Source organism: Psittacula echo, assembly GCF_963264785.1.
Source record: "Psittacula echo genome assembly, chromosome: 11".
In the NCBI taxonomy this organism is placed as follows: Eukaryota; Metazoa; Chordata; class Aves; order Psittaciformes; family Psittacidae; genus Psittacula; species Psittacula echo.
The window spans coordinates 4,506,206-4,522,141 of record NC_137746.1 but is presented as its reverse complement, the minus strand read 5'-3'; the positions used below and the strand labels follow the sequence as shown (position 1 = coordinate 4,522,141).

Here is a 15,936-nt window from a genome sequence, read left to right as displayed (position 1 = left end):
CTTTCTCTTCAGTGGGCTTCTTGCATGATCTGTAGCAGGTTTGTGGGAGAGGTGTGTGCCTCGAGCCCTTCAGCTCACCTCCAAATTGTCACTGTGAGGAGATGGATGCTTGTTGGAGGCTACAGGAGAGCTTGAGGATTATGGGGCTTATAACTTCAAGACTCTTGTTGGATGCCTGCGGGATGAGGCCGGACCTGGGTGTGCTTGATAGCGTGTGCACCCATCCTGCTCAGCCCCTCCGGGAGCAGGCAAGAAGATGCTTGGGCCCATAGGGACCACAAAGCTTGCCAGAAACCCCACACTATGTGAGGGGCAAGTGCAGTGAGGCTTCATTCACATTCTGAGCCAGCAAAGTCGGAACCTTCAGGAGTGTGCTTCCACTGATGTATGTGTCTTGATGGGATGCTGTGAGGTGCCACAGAGGCAGGACCAAAAAGGGGAAAAACAAATGGCATGAACTCAAAGCAGAATCGTTTTGCATGAGCCAAGCAGGCTGCAAAGGGAAGTGCAAGTTTGGTAACCAGTCTTCCCAATGCTGTGCAGCATTGTTAAAAAGCTTTTATTGGCCTTGTGCCCAGAGAAATCAAAGTGCTCCCTCCCTCATCTGGGCTTTATACAATCAAACCCGGTATTTCTTTAGCTGATTGTAAAAGCTGAGAATGCAGGGCACTGGAAGGAAATATAAGCATAAAGCTCCACGTTCAAAACAACAGATATGAGTAACAGGAGAAAGGCAGAGAATGGGATTGGAACATAAACATTAAATATGTGCTAGCCTCCAAAGAAGTGTTGAAAATTGAGGGCAGAATCATAGGATGCTGCTTTATTTTAGCTTCACTAGAGACAAGCAGTTTGCCTGACCTTTATTCTTCCTATCTGCTAGTGTATGGTATATATTATAAAAAATAAATAGGGGTATATATATATAGGTATATGTGTGTGTATATACATATATACATATCTATGTGTATACATGTGCACATGTGATGGATAGACAACTATTTTAAGCATCAAGATGTACGTAGATAAATACTTCAAACATCCGAGAGCCAAATTGCCACAGGCAAATTCCACAAGAGGCTTTCTGGTTCCTATCCTTGCCATGTCTCTCACATGTGCTGCAGCCTGTGAGCCAGAGTGTTGCCATCTCTGGGTCACTGGGAAGTGCTGTAGCTGAGTCCTGCCGGGGCCAGAAGGCAACAAGGCCATGGATGGAAGTATTGCCCTTAAAATGCTTTAAGCCTTATGTGCCCAAGAGCTTGTGTGTTCTCCCCTTCCTCTGCCACCCCCAACTAATACCAATTGGCCTGATAACGTATATTCTTTATCTGCACAAATTTTGGCATACTTGTCTCCCTGGTCCATTGGGACTACAAAAACTCTGCTACCGCAGCAGTCTGTGTTAATTGTGAAGTGATGACATTTCCCTGTTACTCAAAGGTTATCCTCTTTCCTCTCCCCCTTGCTGTTGCCAGCCTCTGCAGCTGCACAGACCCTTTCAGCCCAGGGCACAGGTTTATTTTGGTGCCTGCCTGCTCTTTTTGCTCTAGCTGAATACTTTGAAGACAGCTTTATCAGTGCTCTCTGCACCTGACCTGGTTTGGCTCATTCATTATAGGGGTGTACACAAGCAAGGAAAAACTACAAAAAATGCTGTTTGTTCATATTTGTTAATGATGTGTGAAAAGGAAGGACTTCAGCCCTTGGGAAAGGGCTCCTGCCAACTGAGTACAGTGACAAAAGACATTTTTAAAAGGGTTGGGATATTTGGATTGGGGATTTAACACACACTCCAGCAGTTGACTCATCGTCTCATGCTGTAGAAGCTGATGCACAGTTTAGTCCTCCTGGGAGTATCTAACAACTGGATTTTTGGCTGAAGAGACTGGGACAACATCTGGCCTTGCTGTTTGCTTAGGTATTGTGCAGAAAGGGGGTATCCCAGGCTTTTAAGTTTCCATAGAGTGAGAAATCTGCTTTTCCCAAGCTTGGGACTGCTCCTGCATCCAGGCAAGTGCTAGGCACTAACCCAGCCCATGCCTCTCAATGAAGCCAGGTGGGAAGCTGCTTCCTTCCATCCCAGCCTGGCAGCGGGTATTGAACGGCTGGAAAACCCCATGTCCTGGGGGAGCAGCAGCTGCTTGGGGTGTGCAGTGGGCACAGCAGTAGTGGAAACAGATGTGGCCTTTAAATAGAGATGTTGCTGTCTTGGATTAAGATTTTTTTCCACCCGCTTCTCATAAAATTAGGAATTGGAGCCAATGGAAGGTGCCAGAATCTGATTTTTTACAAATCTGTGTTATTTTTAGCTGGGTAACATCAGTGTGTGCCTAACCCAGGAGCAGCCTCCAGCACTGAGAAAGCACTTTATTCCTTATGCACATTTGCTTTACCTTCCTTTAAGACTTGTTCCATGTCATCTTGGTCTGTAACTGAGTACATCCCAATCCTGTGCCTTGTTCTGTGGCTCAGCATTTGTGCAGAAGAGGTTAATGAAAAGCCTGTTTGCTGACTGAACATTAGCTTTTATGCTTCTTCCACACTGATCTGCAATTAAAAATCTCACAACAATGTGGTTTCTACTTTAAATGCCAAAGTGAAATGGTTTGTTTGTTTTCATTTTAGAATAGGTTCTGCAGTAGTTATTTTCCTCTGCAATTGCTGGGGTTTGATTACACAGATCCCTGTTGCTCATCGCAGTGTCCTGAATTCCAAACAGTTCAGCAGGAGCATTTGTTGGCATAGGAAATTAGGCTGCTGCTTTACTGCTTTTTTAAAGTATATAGTATAGCCTAAGAGGAAGAAATCCCTTTCTGCTCAGCCTCCTTTGTGGGAGGATGCTGCCTCCTGCAGATTACATTTGCCAGCAACAATTGGGGACCAAGAGATGATGCCCTCAGTTCTGGTTGATTTTGTCAAATTAGTGACCTTGGACCAAACAAAATGGTTTCTTGGGGAGGGATGGAAAGAAAGGGGAAAAATACCTGTGCATATTGGCCTGATCTGTCAACCAGAGGGAAGCTGAACCAAGGGCATTTGCTGAGTGTGCTGGGGTGAAGAGCCAGCGATACTTTTTGGGGGTCCTACAGGAGTGGGATGTGCTCAGCCCCCCACTGGTAACCAGGTAGGGAGAACACTTGAGGAGGGAATTTTGCCTCTTGATATGAGTTAAGGGTTAGAATTTAACTCTCTATGGGGAAACCCCAGTGCAATGATCCAGATCCTGTTGTGCAGTGTCAAGGCTGCACCAGCCCCTCTCCTTGCCTCGCTGGAGGTTTCCTAAAGGAAGCTTTCCTAAAGGAAGCCTTTCCTGCTCCCAGTGACGTTTTTAGGCCTTTCTTCTGGAAGGAGTGAGGCTCATAGTTACATAAACACATGCATATTCATGCAGGAGCCCATGTAGGACACTTCTGTCTGTTCACTGCACAGGGCTCTTCGTGGCTCCTGCTGCATGTGGTCACGGAGTCCAAGTTTGGATGCTTATCTGAGCCGGTTGGATCTGGGAGTACAACTACAGTTTGGTTCAGACCAGAACTCCAGCGTGCCCTTGTTTCCTGAGTATTATTAGCAGTGAAATGCATCCAGCTCAGAGGCAGGGGCTTTTCTGTGCATGGAGGACTTGTCCAGAAGGTGTTGGGTAGGGGGACAAAACCGGTGCAGTGATTAAATATGATGGTGAGTGTAGTGTTTTACCGTGTGGCCGGACTCCTTTGGGAGGGGAGCTCTCTGTTATCAGGAGTAATTGTTGTGGCTGATTTAATGAATAATGTCCAGTGCAAATGTCAACAGGCTCATTAAGTTTCCTGGCTGCCTTCCAGTACTGATGTCCAAGAGGTATATGATTGTCCTGGACACACGCTTAACTTTGAGAATGGTGCAGCACATCAAGATATGAAGTTGCTTATTAATATGCATGGTCAGCTCACCCCTTTGCTGCCGCGGTGCTTGTGCTCTGTGCATAGTCACGACTTTTTCATCTGTTTGGTAGAGATCTTGCACCTCCTTGCCTTGGTAACTTAAAATCTCAATGCTTCTGGGTTTGGGCAGGTGACTGTGCAGCTGGTTCTCTCTTCTCTGTTTAATTGTGCTTTATCTATGTAGGTCTTTGAAGCGGTTATTTCTTGGATAAATTATGAGAAGGAATCTCGCTTAGAGCACATGGCTAAACTGATGGAGCACGTTCGCCTGCCCCTTTTGCCCAGAGATTATCTCGTACAGGTTAGTCTAATACTTAAGCTGCTTGGTAGCTCCTCAATCAATGGCTTGGCTGTTTGTGTCTGAGATGGGTAATTCGGCATGTAGCTGAGTCAGTAAACAGAGGAACAGAAGGAAAACTGGGTGAACTCTGAAATCAATGTGTGTGTGCAGAACCCTTGTAGTAAATATGACCTGTGTTCTGCCAGGCAGTGCTGAGAGTGGAGCTCCTGCCTCTCTTGGTAGAAGCATTTAGAAGTTAATATCTTGGGATTCTGCACCAAACTGGTGGTGTTACTTGAGCAGTTTCCCCCCTAAATTTAGCTTGATGAAAACACATTGTATGGTAATTTTGGCTTAAGATGTGTTCCATGCATAGAGATGGGTCGTGTGAGTGACGGGTGAGATGCTCACTGATGTAGTCAGATTTAGAGGTTGTTCTTGGCAAGTTAATTCCTAGGATCTGGGCTTTAATAATGAGCTGTGAATCCCCAAAGAAGGGGTTGGCGTACAGGCTCTTCGGCTACTCTGCTTTTATCGTGTGTCTAAACAATCAATAGAGTTGGAATAAAATGAACCCATTGTGGGTTTTTTTCTCTCATCAATATGATCTGATTGAGTAAAAGATACCGCCTCTCCTTAAAAATTCTGGCCCAAATAAAAGAAATTACCTATTTTTGTACCCAGCTTCCTGGTGAATTCTCCTCTGCTGAGATAAATGTTTGGCAAAGGGTGGTAAAATTGAGGGAGCATTGCTGCTTGTGAGTGATACTGAAGCTTGGATGTTACTGCTTGGGTTTCTTTGGGAAGAGGTGGAAGTCTCCGTGTGACCTGTGCCACTCGGTACTTCAGTTTAAATGATCTTTCATGTTGTGTGCATGTTCTCAGACAGTTGAAGAAGAAGCTTTAATCAAGAATAACAATACCTGTAAAGACTTCCTTATCGAGGCCATGAAATATCATTTGCTTCCTCTGGATCAAAGGCAACTGATCAAGAATCCCAGAACAAAGCCGAGGACTCCCGTTAGCCTGCCAAAGGTAAGATGGGTTTGTTGCTTTCTGTCACCTCACACTGTTACTGGTGGCACTTTCTGTCTTTGAAAGGAGCTGGCATTCTTACATCTCACTAACTCCACGATAATCCTTTGAAGTGTTTTACTCCCTCTTCTGGTACTGCCTGTGCCCACCGAGGATACATAATTGAGTTGGATGAACTGAGTTAAAGCCTCAGGAGAAGCAATATCTCTGCTCCCAGGGGCAAAGGTCTGCTCCTCAAACGTTGTCAGCCACAGCTCATTTTGTGAGTGGCTTGGAAATCACTGACCCATGGAGTGGCAGCGAGCAGCTGCCTGTAATGCTCAAAGGGTTGCTCGAGGTTTCTGCTGGCTTGTAGCACTATTGTGGAGCCCTGCTGAGGAGGGTCACGGTAGGTGTCTTTCCTTTTCCCGTATCCATAATCAGAAGCCAGGAAAGCAGGAAACAACAGCACCCAAACCCGTGGGCAGGAAGTCTGAAGCAGATTTTAATAGACTCAGAACAGCTACTGCATTAAATAATCCTTGTTATTCCCTGCAATGACTCTGCACGTGTGTGATGCTCTGTCCACTGCTTTATTAGTGAATTAAAAATGACAACAGAAGCTGTTTTCCCTGTGCCCCAGACATAAACACAGTTTGGCACAGTGTCCCTCAACAGACTGTTGCTGAAGTTATTAATAAGCATTTTGGAGATTGTAAGACATCAAAACCACAGTGTATTGTTTTTCTAAGCACAGATTACAGGAGGCTGGGTTTGTGAGATAGTGTATGAGATCTGTGCCATCAAGGGCTGTTAAGATGTTTAGATGTTGGACTTTCCGTCGAGAAATTATTCTTCTGCAGAGTGTGTTGGCATGTTTTTTCTGCTTTCTGCTCGCTGGTGTTGAGATGAAGTTGGTAGAACATAGCTTTGGGGGTATCATGAAGGGCTGTTGTGACCCTTGTTCAAGGACTAAAGTAGCTAACAATAAAGCAAACAGCGAACCAATGAGTTCAGAAGTTCTCAACATCTACAGTGTGACCTATGAGTACAAACCCAAACCTTCTGCGGGTCTCTTCTCCCTTCTTTTTAGCTGTAAAGAAAGAGAAGGTGGTGATCTTCCAGCAATCCTGTTACTGAGAGACTTTAATCTGGTCTGTTGGTCCTGCTGGTGGGGGATTAGCATTAATTCTGTAATCACGTGAAGCTCTGCAGCTTTCCGTGGAAGGCTGTTACGCAACTCATAGACAGGCTGCTAATTTAGACTCACTTTGCTTCCTAATGTCATATTCTCATCGCTGTAGATCAAACAGCTGCTATTTTCAGGCTCTTCACATGCTTCAAATTGCTGTCTAGCTCTGTGCTTTACAACAGCCCAGACTGGAGTTGAGCTCGTTACCCGGGTGATCTCGAGTGACAATCTTTTATCCCCTCAGCTACTCATAGCTGCCTTGCAGAGGCTAAAGCCAGTTTGCCATCTACACTTTGGCTATATCTAAAGCGCTGTTATCTTGCTTCTAGCTCATTGGCCTTGTAAAAATCAGATTGTCTTGAGTAGTGTTTGCTCCTCCTGATGTGCTGAGATAAGGGGAGCAAATGCTCCCTCTTGATGCCATGGAGGGTTGTGTTCAGAACAAAGTGCAGATTGAGCTGTTTGTAGGTTCAGGTTGGTTGGTTTGCAGTGCCCAACTGGGGCTCAGCAGTGATGCTGAGTGCAGGTTCCTGGGACCACTGCAATTCAGCAGGTCCATGGGGAGTTGTCTTCTGATGGCAGACAGGGCAGATTTGGGAAGAACCACACTTCATACTGTCCACATCTTCTCACTTTTCCACCAGTGTCCCCATTTGCCAGTGCTGGGAATGGAGTCTGGGGCTGGGTGAACCTTTATCCTGACCCAGCAGAGCAGTTCTTTCATTCCAGAGGTTGTCCTTGGTCACCTTCACATAGATCTTCCCTATCTATAACGAATTTGGGGCTTAATTACTGGGTTTGCACCAATACATATTGCAACCAGAAGCCTTAATGAAGCTGACAAATCACTTCCTTCAGCAGCCCAGCACCCTGAGTCTTAATAGTCCTGGTGATCCCCTTGAGTGTCATCTCCCTGCAGGTGGCAATACAGCTGTCAGGCTTTATTTGCTAAGTGGCATCGATTGTTTTTAGCACCACCATAGAGGTAATGACTAAACACTGGGCTGGCTGTGGGAATTACACTGGGATCTGCTTCACTTAACAATACTCATGCAGAGAGCCTTGCATGTACCATGGTTCCAAAGCGGTTTTGTGTTTCATGGGGAAACAGGGCACGTTGCCCACCTTGGAAATGGTAAAGAAGGTTTAATGGGGCTGCCGTATTTAGTGTGCATTAGATTGGAGATAACTTGTTCCCTCTTGGAATAGAACTGACTGAAATAGGTATTGCTGCAGAAGCTTGTAGTGGGCCTGCGGCATGTTTTTAGCTTCTTGTCTTCCCTCTCCAGGTGATGATCGTGGTGGGTGGGCAAGCACCTAAAGCCATTCGCAGCGTGGAGTGCTATGATTTTGAGGAGGAGCGGTGGGATCAGGTTGCTGAGCTTCCCTCCCGGAGATGCAGAGCAGGTAATGAGAATTTTTGCTGCAACCTTCTTTGTTTTCCTAGTGCAACTCTTCAGCACTGGATACAGGTCCCTCAGTCATCCCTTTCAACCAGCTTTCCTTGCTGGTTTCCTAGTGAAAATCAAAGGAGCTGAGTCAGTCCCTCTGAGTGCTGAGGAATAGGTGATGGAGAAGATTTGTAAGTTGAGAGTGTTCCCCTGAAGCCGTCTGACAGGCCTGTGAATGTGGATCACCATCTGGTGTTCTCTGTGCCCCAGAAAATTACTCATTCAGGTGTGAAATGCATCTGTGCCTTATGATGCCATTTATTTATGTGCATTTCACCTTCCATATGACACATATGTTTTATCATACTATGTTTCAGTGCTCTTAACCTGCAGAAGATGCCAAGGGTGTGCCAAGGTTCTGCTCCTCCTCCTATCTTACACACTCTGACAGAGGTCTGATGACACTCACTTCCCAAACCGTTTGTAAAACCTCTGTGAAATCCCTTTCCTCTGTTCTCAGGTGTGGTGTTTATGGCTGGCAATGTTTATGCTGTCGGGGGCTTCAATGGCTCTTTAAGGGTACGGACGGTTGACGTGTACGATGGTGTGAAGGACCAGTGGACATCCATAGCCAGCATGCAGGAAAGACGAAGCACCTTAGGCGCAGCCGTGCTCAATGATCTCCTGTATGCAGTGGGCGGCTTTGATGGCAGCACTGGTAGGTGATGGGGCAAAAACCAGGCAGTGCCTGACCTGACAAATGTGTTCAGAGACCCTTGCAGAGCTTTAGTGAGATTCCTGCCCCCTTCCTCTATGATTTGTAGAGAAAGAGCCAGGGATTGGGTTTACTGCATGTTGTAACTAACCGTGTGCATGTTCTGATCCATCAGTAGTGGCAGGAAATCTCACCCTAGTGCTTTTCCTTAGTGATACAGCTCCTTCAGTCTCATTCTCTGTGTGAATATGCTTTTTCCTGGACTGAAAAGGGATTTTTTCCTTGTTTTAGTTATATTTTTTCATAGCAACACATATAAAATGCCAGCGTGGCACCTTGTGGGGTATGTGTGGCTGGGATTTTTCTTGGCATAACTGCATGTTTAGATTCACACCTCTGCCTCTGCTCAGAAGCTTTGCCACTTGGTTAAGCCCTAAATTATCTCGGCTGGTGATGAGTACAATTGCAACAGGGTTTGGGGGTAGTTTCTAAACCTCTGCATGGACATTTTGTAATGCTTGAAAGGATATAGGACTTCTGGGCTTGGAATCTGGACTCTGCTCCACCTTGGTGTCTCCAGCACATTGCAGGGGCCATGGGGTAACAGTACTTCCTGCTGCTGAAATGGCATTGACACATTGGTGCCAGCCTGAAAGACAAGGGATTAGAGAATTGGGTTATAGGAGTGTGGGGGGAATTAGGGGCTTGGGAGGAGGTGGAAGGCAGATGAAAGTGCAACACCAATCTTTTTTTCTTCTCTTTTTTTTTAATTAGAAAACCTGTGTATCCCCTTTTTAACTAGGTCTGGCATCAGTTGAGGCCTATAGCTATAAAACCAATGAGTGGTTTTTTGTGGCTCCCATGAACACAAGAAGAAGCAGTGTTGGAGTTGGAGTTGTGGAGGGTAAGAAAATCAGCAGCCATGTCCATCAAGCAAATGTTACTGTGTCAAAGGGAAGCCTGAATGCTTGAGTGCAATAGGAGGGAACTGCTGGGCCTGTTCCCTAGACTTGTTGGTAAAGATTTATTTTATATGATGTAATTGCTGCAGCTTTTCCCATTCTCCTCTTTATCTCAATGAAAAATCATATGTAGCTTTCCAGGAGCCTCAGACCCGTATCAGCCCAACCCATGCCTCCTGTGAGTGCCATTAGGTGTGTGCAGGATTCTTTCAATCCTTATTCTTCCTGGGCAGCTTCTGACTGGTGAAGGCGAATGGTGGCACGCAGTGTATGCTGGTGCCATCAGGAAAGAACAGGCTTAAGTAGGAACCTTTTCTTCCTTTAGCACAATTGATTCTGAAGCAAGTGAAAGGGGTTTTGACCTTGTCTTTAACATGACATGTACCAGTTTGCAATTAGTACAGTGCAGAGCAGCTGCTGGAATGAGCCTTGTTACAAACTGCCCTTTGAAGTGGTTTGGTTTGACCTGTTCGCATGGGGAATACCTGAAGTGTGCTTATGTGTATATGTGAGAAGAGAGAGGGAGATAAAGTTAGAGTAAATAGTGGTGGTTGTGCTAAATTTGCATGTTTATTTCAGAAGCATCTCCTTCAAAATTGGCCTATGAGTGAGGTGTTGGGCTGGTTGGGAGTCAGTGGGATTTGCTGAAGTGATTTGAATGCAGAACAAATACTATGTGTGTTCGTGAGAGATGCTTTTCTATGGACACGTTTTCTACGGGAAACATAAAATCCTTTCCCTTTGCTTTGTTTGAAAGTGCAAATAAGTGTTGCACATGTTGGAGTCCATGAGAAAACATAATGAGAGCATGTGATGGGAAGAAGAGTTGATCATGTTGTAGGGAACAAGCGGCAGCTTGTTCATCTGAACATGATAAAGATTGATCTGATATCTGTGGGTACTGAAAACATCTACTACTTGATGCCAGCTAGGGAGCTTTATCTTGTCTTGCCTAATGTGGCACTCTTGCCTTGATTCATTGACTAACACCAGGTGGGTTGAACCAACAGCACAAACAAGAGTTTGAAATGTTTAAAGAGACGGGAAGATGCAGAAGGAGCACAGTCACAAACCTGATCCTTGGAGACCTCTCCTAATGATGACAGTGTGAGGAGGCTGTAAGTGGAGCCATGGGAGAAAGGGAAGAGCTGGCCTGTTCTTGGAGCTTGTAAACATCAAGGAAACAGGAGGATGCAAAAGCGTAGGACTGTAGATGATAACTGCTGGTGGGAGTCTCATGTGTATGCAATGAATTGCATAGCTCATTTGTGGCCAGGCTCTGCTGATATGGGTTGAAAATTGGTCTTATTTGTGGGGTTTGTACAGAAATGGTGTTAGAATTTTCCTACCTATTTGTTGAACTTTGTTAATGGTTGGTTGTTGTAATGAGGCCTGGTCTTGAATCAGAACACCTTTGTGCTAGGTACTGTAGTAAAGAAGCACAGGGAAACTCTTCTGCCTAAATGCAAAACAAGCTGATAGACGATACAGGGAGACAAGGTGAGAGTGTCCGAAAGGCCTCTGAAAACAGGACATAATGAAGCATCAGCCTTGTTTCATATATGGTGTAGTTCCATGATACCTGATTGAGACCAGAGAAGCACATTAGTTGTATGTTATTCAGCTTTCCTTGAGCTGAGGGTAGGGAGGGACAAATATCCCATGCTGTGAGGGTTATCTTCTGTGTTATGATCGCTTGACACAAGTGCACCAGCTGGCCTCAGCTGTGCTAGCAGCATTGGTTGCTTTGGATTTGGCCCAGGTTCTTCAAGATCACGTCTAGGTTTCCATGCAGGTATTAGATTAACATATGAGGCTGTTGCATATTTATTGCTCATGTGATACAGTAATTAATGTACAGTATTGACCTTTGACTGCACACCTTGCCTGAGCAGGAGGAAATGCTCGATCAGCTTTGATGTTACCTCTTCTCCTGGGCCAACAAGTCATTTGGAAAACCCTCTGGGCTTTTGGCTTCTAATTAAGCTATTGTGTTGTTTCTTTGTCTTGGTTGACAGCTTTAATAGATTTAAATACAGTCATGTGAGTCTACTTCAGATCCTTCCGCTAGGATGTTCCTCAGGCATCCCAGCAGGTTTAGGCACATCTCCCAGGGATTCTGTCAACCAGGATCTGTCCTCACCTGGAGCTGTGAGGCGTGATGGTAACAGAAATCAGTTGTAGCTGTAGTGCTGATGCCAACGTGTGTCTTTTCCAGGGAAGCTCTATGCGGTGGGAGGTTACGATGGAGCATCCCGTCAGTGCCTTAGTACCGTCGAGCAGTACAACCCGGCCACCAACGAATGGACCTACGTAGCTGACATGAGCACTCGGCGCAGCGGGGCAGGTACTGGCTCCAAGATGTGTTCATAAGAGCAGCTGATCACTGGGTTCTCCTCTGCTCCTGGAAAGGAAGGAGAAGCGTGTTTTGGCATTGCAGGGCTGGCAAGTGCAACCTGTTATTTCCATCCTTTTCCCATGAGGGGAAAAACCATAATTGCTTGGAAGATGTGTGCTGCTCTCCTGACTTGGTTAAAATCTTGCCAAATTGAAATGAATTTCTCGATTAATGAAATGATGTTCAGTGTTTCTAAGTAGCCTTGCTAACAGATGCAGCTCACTTGTAAGCTAAGAGTCAGCTTTCCAAATTGCCAGCTGCATGCTCAGCTGGGGACTGGAAAGCCAAGCTGCACCTCCTTCTCTCCTGTTGTTTAGGGGATGTCAGATGGGTTTTCCTTGTGGATCTTCTCTGCAAGCATCCGGTGGGTGCTTTGCAGCACAAAGCACATCTGCACTGGTTGGTGTGCTGATCTAGCCAAGGTAACAGAAATAATCTCAGATTGTCCCTGCTAAGCCAGTTTTTAGTGTACCTTTTGCTGGCAAGAATTGGTTATTAAAGGAAAGGACAGGTTAAAAAAGAGTTATATTCTAATCTTGATGGTTTCTAATTTACTATGTGATGTTAGGCTAGGTAAGCACTTGTCCTCTCTGTGGCTGTTCCTGTCTGAAAGTGATAAAAGCTTTTATCCATTGCATTTAAAATCATCTTCAGATATGTAAGAGAATGTGTCAGTATTGGTTCTGTAGCTCAGCGTGTGCAGGAGGGTCCTTCCTGATGTCAAGGCTTGGACTTCTCGTTGTACAGCATTTAAAGCGGCAGTTACCTGGAGATGGCCAAGCCTGGGGGCTGAGATGAGCCTGCAGGTTAAGCTGTGCTGGGAATTCCTTTTTGAGCTGGGCACTTGAGAGGCTGCTCTCCACACATGGTCTTTCTTTCCTCACTCTAATACCTTTTCCATAACTCCAGGAGAGGCAAATACGATCCCACACTGCTGGTTTGAATTTGGTTTAAGAGGTTTTTAGTATCTGCTCGATGCTTAAACCTATCTCAGTGCAAGCTTATAGGAGAACAGAATGAATATCTCGTGTTGTTGACAGCATGCTGAAACACAGCAAAACAGTTTGTGCCTGTAAATGGATTTTAGTGAACTGTCATTGTCTGAAAGACTGAGTGCTGCTTTGCAAGTACATCCCCATGTGGCAAGTCCCCAGTATTAGGGAATTTGTACTCACCTGCCAAATAGCCTTGCAATTCTCTGTTCCCAACCTGAAAGCTGAGCTTCTCAGGTTGTGGCTGTCACCCAGATGCCCCTCCAGCAGTCTGTGGGGAGGGGACAGCCCGGTGCCACTCATCCCCAGTGCTGCTGCAGCACAATGTGTCTACTGTACCCCTCCATCACTGAGCCCGTGCTCAATGCTGGCATTGCCATCCCGATGCTGACATCTAGTGGAGGTGAGGACGGATGTCCTCAGCTCTCTGGAGTGATCCCGAACCTGCAATTAGGAATCAGGCTAAAAGCAAAGGACCCCGTGGCAGAAAAGAACAGGCAGATGGCAACAAGGTGGGGTGGGATGCAGTGGTCAGGGATGCAAAGAGAAGAAAGAACGAGTCAGTCCAAAAAGGTTGAATAAAGGCAGTTAAATGCTGTGGGACTAGACTTGATCTCAGATAGCATCTACCTGAGAAAGGGCCCAGCCCTGGAGGACACGATGTCTGCCAGGGGTTACTGTGCAGGTCTGCTGTGGTGCCACTCATGGGTGGGGAGTTAACCACATGCTGGATGATCTTGAGGTGCATGTGGCCCATGTTTTGGATATACCTTGGAGAGGCCAAGGCAATACCCAATAGGAGAACCAGGGCCATGCAACCCTGTACACTTGGCTAACGTTGGGCTCTGTTTGGCAGGTGTTGGTGTTCTCAGTGGGCTGCTGTACGCTACGGGGGGGCACGATGGTCCCTTAGTAAGGAAGAGTGTGGAAGTCTATGATCCAGGAACAAACACGTGGAAGCAAGTAGCAGACATGAATATGTGTAGAAGAAATGCAGGTAACCACAATAAGAAGTTCTGTGGTGTTTGGTTTGGTTATCTGTGTGGGTTTTAATGTGACTAATGTGCTAGTGATGTAAGTGATCAGTGTTGTAAGTGAAGAAAGTGGAAGATGAGGGATCTACTGGGGGATGAATCAGTACATAGCAGGTGATGTGCTGTGGGGGATGAGTTAGCCCGTATCTAACCATCTGCGCTCTGCTTTGAGGTGTGTGTGCGGTGAATGGGCTCCTTTACGTGGTGGGAGGAGATGATGGTTCCTGCAATTTGGCCTCGGTGGAATACTACAACCCCATCACAGACAAGTGGACGTTATTACCGACCAGCATGAGCACAGGGAGAAGTTATGCAGGTAAATAGTCAGTGGGAGAGCTGGTAATGGCTGAGGTCATTCATAAACTCGAGGGCTGTACCTCTTGAAGCTTTAATCTTACATTTTTGTATGGTTTATGTTGCTTTCGGCAGAGGAAGCTTTCATAGAAATAGTAGACACCTCTCTGCTGGCTTGTGGTTGGTCTTTGGCTTTGCAGGATGACCTTAGCCCACATCACAACCCAGGAGCTTCTCATGTGATAACTGTATCTATCTGTCCATCATTACAACAGGTGTGGCTGTGATTCACAAACCCTTGTGACACACGATCAAGCCAGTGCGAGGAGCAGAAGTCAAGTGGATCCAGCTTGGTGGTGTTGGGAAGATGACTGACCTCTGACTTGACCCATCTCATTGCTGTTAACGTCTTAGCATGACCGGTGATACGTTCCAAACATCATCTGCTCTTTGGTGGATCATGTAGCGAAGCGAAAATCCCTCTGGGGACATGTTCCATGCTAGACACGAGGTGTTGCTTGTTATCTGTGGTGCAATCATCTGTTCTTCTCAATGGCTAGTGTCCTGAGATAAACACTGTGCTTGAACTGCAGGCACCGAGTTTCTTGTGTGAAACAAAACTGCTACGATTGGGCACGTGAGTGAAAATGAACTTTCTGGGTTTCTTCACTACTGATGCTCCGTGCACATTATCTTGTTGAACTACTTACTGTGCCTGGAGGGTGGACTTTACTACTGGGAGTGGAAACTTCTGAGTACCAACTGAGAAAAGCAGTCAGCAGAAATGAACTGGAACAGGGTGCTCTGGCTTGAGTGTGCCACTGTCTCAGTCATACGTTTGTATATGCCACTGGACTACTGTATGTATCCCTGAAATGCTTGTCATGTGGTGGAAATAAATACCATGTGATTTTTCTACTTGCCATGAATGCTGTTTGCTGTACGTGGTGGGACCTGCTGGGCAGTGCCTTCCCTGGGGCTGAACCACACAAAACTTGGCAACCCCACAAAACCCGTGCTGCTCTGATGGGGTTTATTGCTCCTGGGAAGCAAACGTTGCTTAGATAAGAAAGTATTCCCAACCCATGTATTTCAGCTGTGCTGAAAGCCCCAGTTCTAGCTCTGTCCAGCATCTCAATGCCATTTCATAATAGAGCATTTAGATGTTAGAAGAAATACCTTATGGTGCCATTAATGTAAAGATATTGCATACAGTGAGAGCCCTCTGTCACCCAAGCAGGGATTAATGAGCCAAGCAAAATACCTGCAGTGTTTTAATGCTTCCGGAGATGGAGATTAACTAATCACTGTCACTGTAATTGCTATTTTTATCTTGCCCCTACTGAAGGTGTTCCTCTATTAGTGTGAAGAATTCAGAAGATCATTGAAACCAGACAAATGTAGATCCAGCTGTAAGGCAGCTGTCTTACTTCCCAAATTCTTAGAGCTTTCTGTTTAAGATATTTGACTTTAAAATACCTTTCTGTGTCATCTTGTGAGCCTTGGCATGCTTCAGCAAACAGGGGTGGACTCCCAAAGGACTCCCCAGCTAAAGGGACCTCATGAATATTTTCTCTCCTCTTTTCTTGTTGTTCTTTTGTTTCCCCCCCTGTAACTCAGCTGAGGCTTTTTGCTGGACAGGGCTGGGCTCAGAGCCCTTGCTAAGGATGAATGAGGCTGTTCCTGGCTGCAGCTAGTTCTTGATGGCAAATGACACGTTTCTTCCTCTCCTTCACAAATGTTGCAG

The 15,936-nt window shown here is 45.8% G+C and overlaps 1 protein-coding gene across 1 annotated transcript in view; it reads left to right on the top strand.

The window, feature by feature from the left end:
* The window catches only part of KLHL3 (kelch like family member 3), a 41,563-nt gene extending 26,964 nt beyond the window's left edge, over positions 1-14,599 (top strand). Inside the window, exons 7-15 of the mRNA XM_080627291.1 lie at positions 4,102-4,218; positions 5,083-5,232; positions 7,693-7,810; positions 8,315-8,512; positions 9,312-9,413; positions 11,690-11,818; positions 13,718-13,858; positions 14,068-14,211; positions 14,465-14,599. Of these exons, the coding sequence (XP_080483417.1) occupies positions 4,102-4,218; positions 5,083-5,232; positions 7,693-7,810; positions 8,315-8,512; positions 9,312-9,413; positions 11,690-11,818; positions 13,718-13,858; positions 14,068-14,211; positions 14,465-14,493 (1,128 nt within the window). The 3' untranslated portion in view covers positions 14,494-14,599. The remainder of the gene's footprint in view (positions 1-4,101; positions 4,219-5,082; positions 5,233-7,692; positions 7,811-8,314; positions 8,513-9,311; positions 9,414-11,689; positions 11,819-13,717; positions 13,859-14,067; positions 14,212-14,464) is intronic.
* Positions 14,600-15,936: the final 1,337 nt, after the last annotated feature.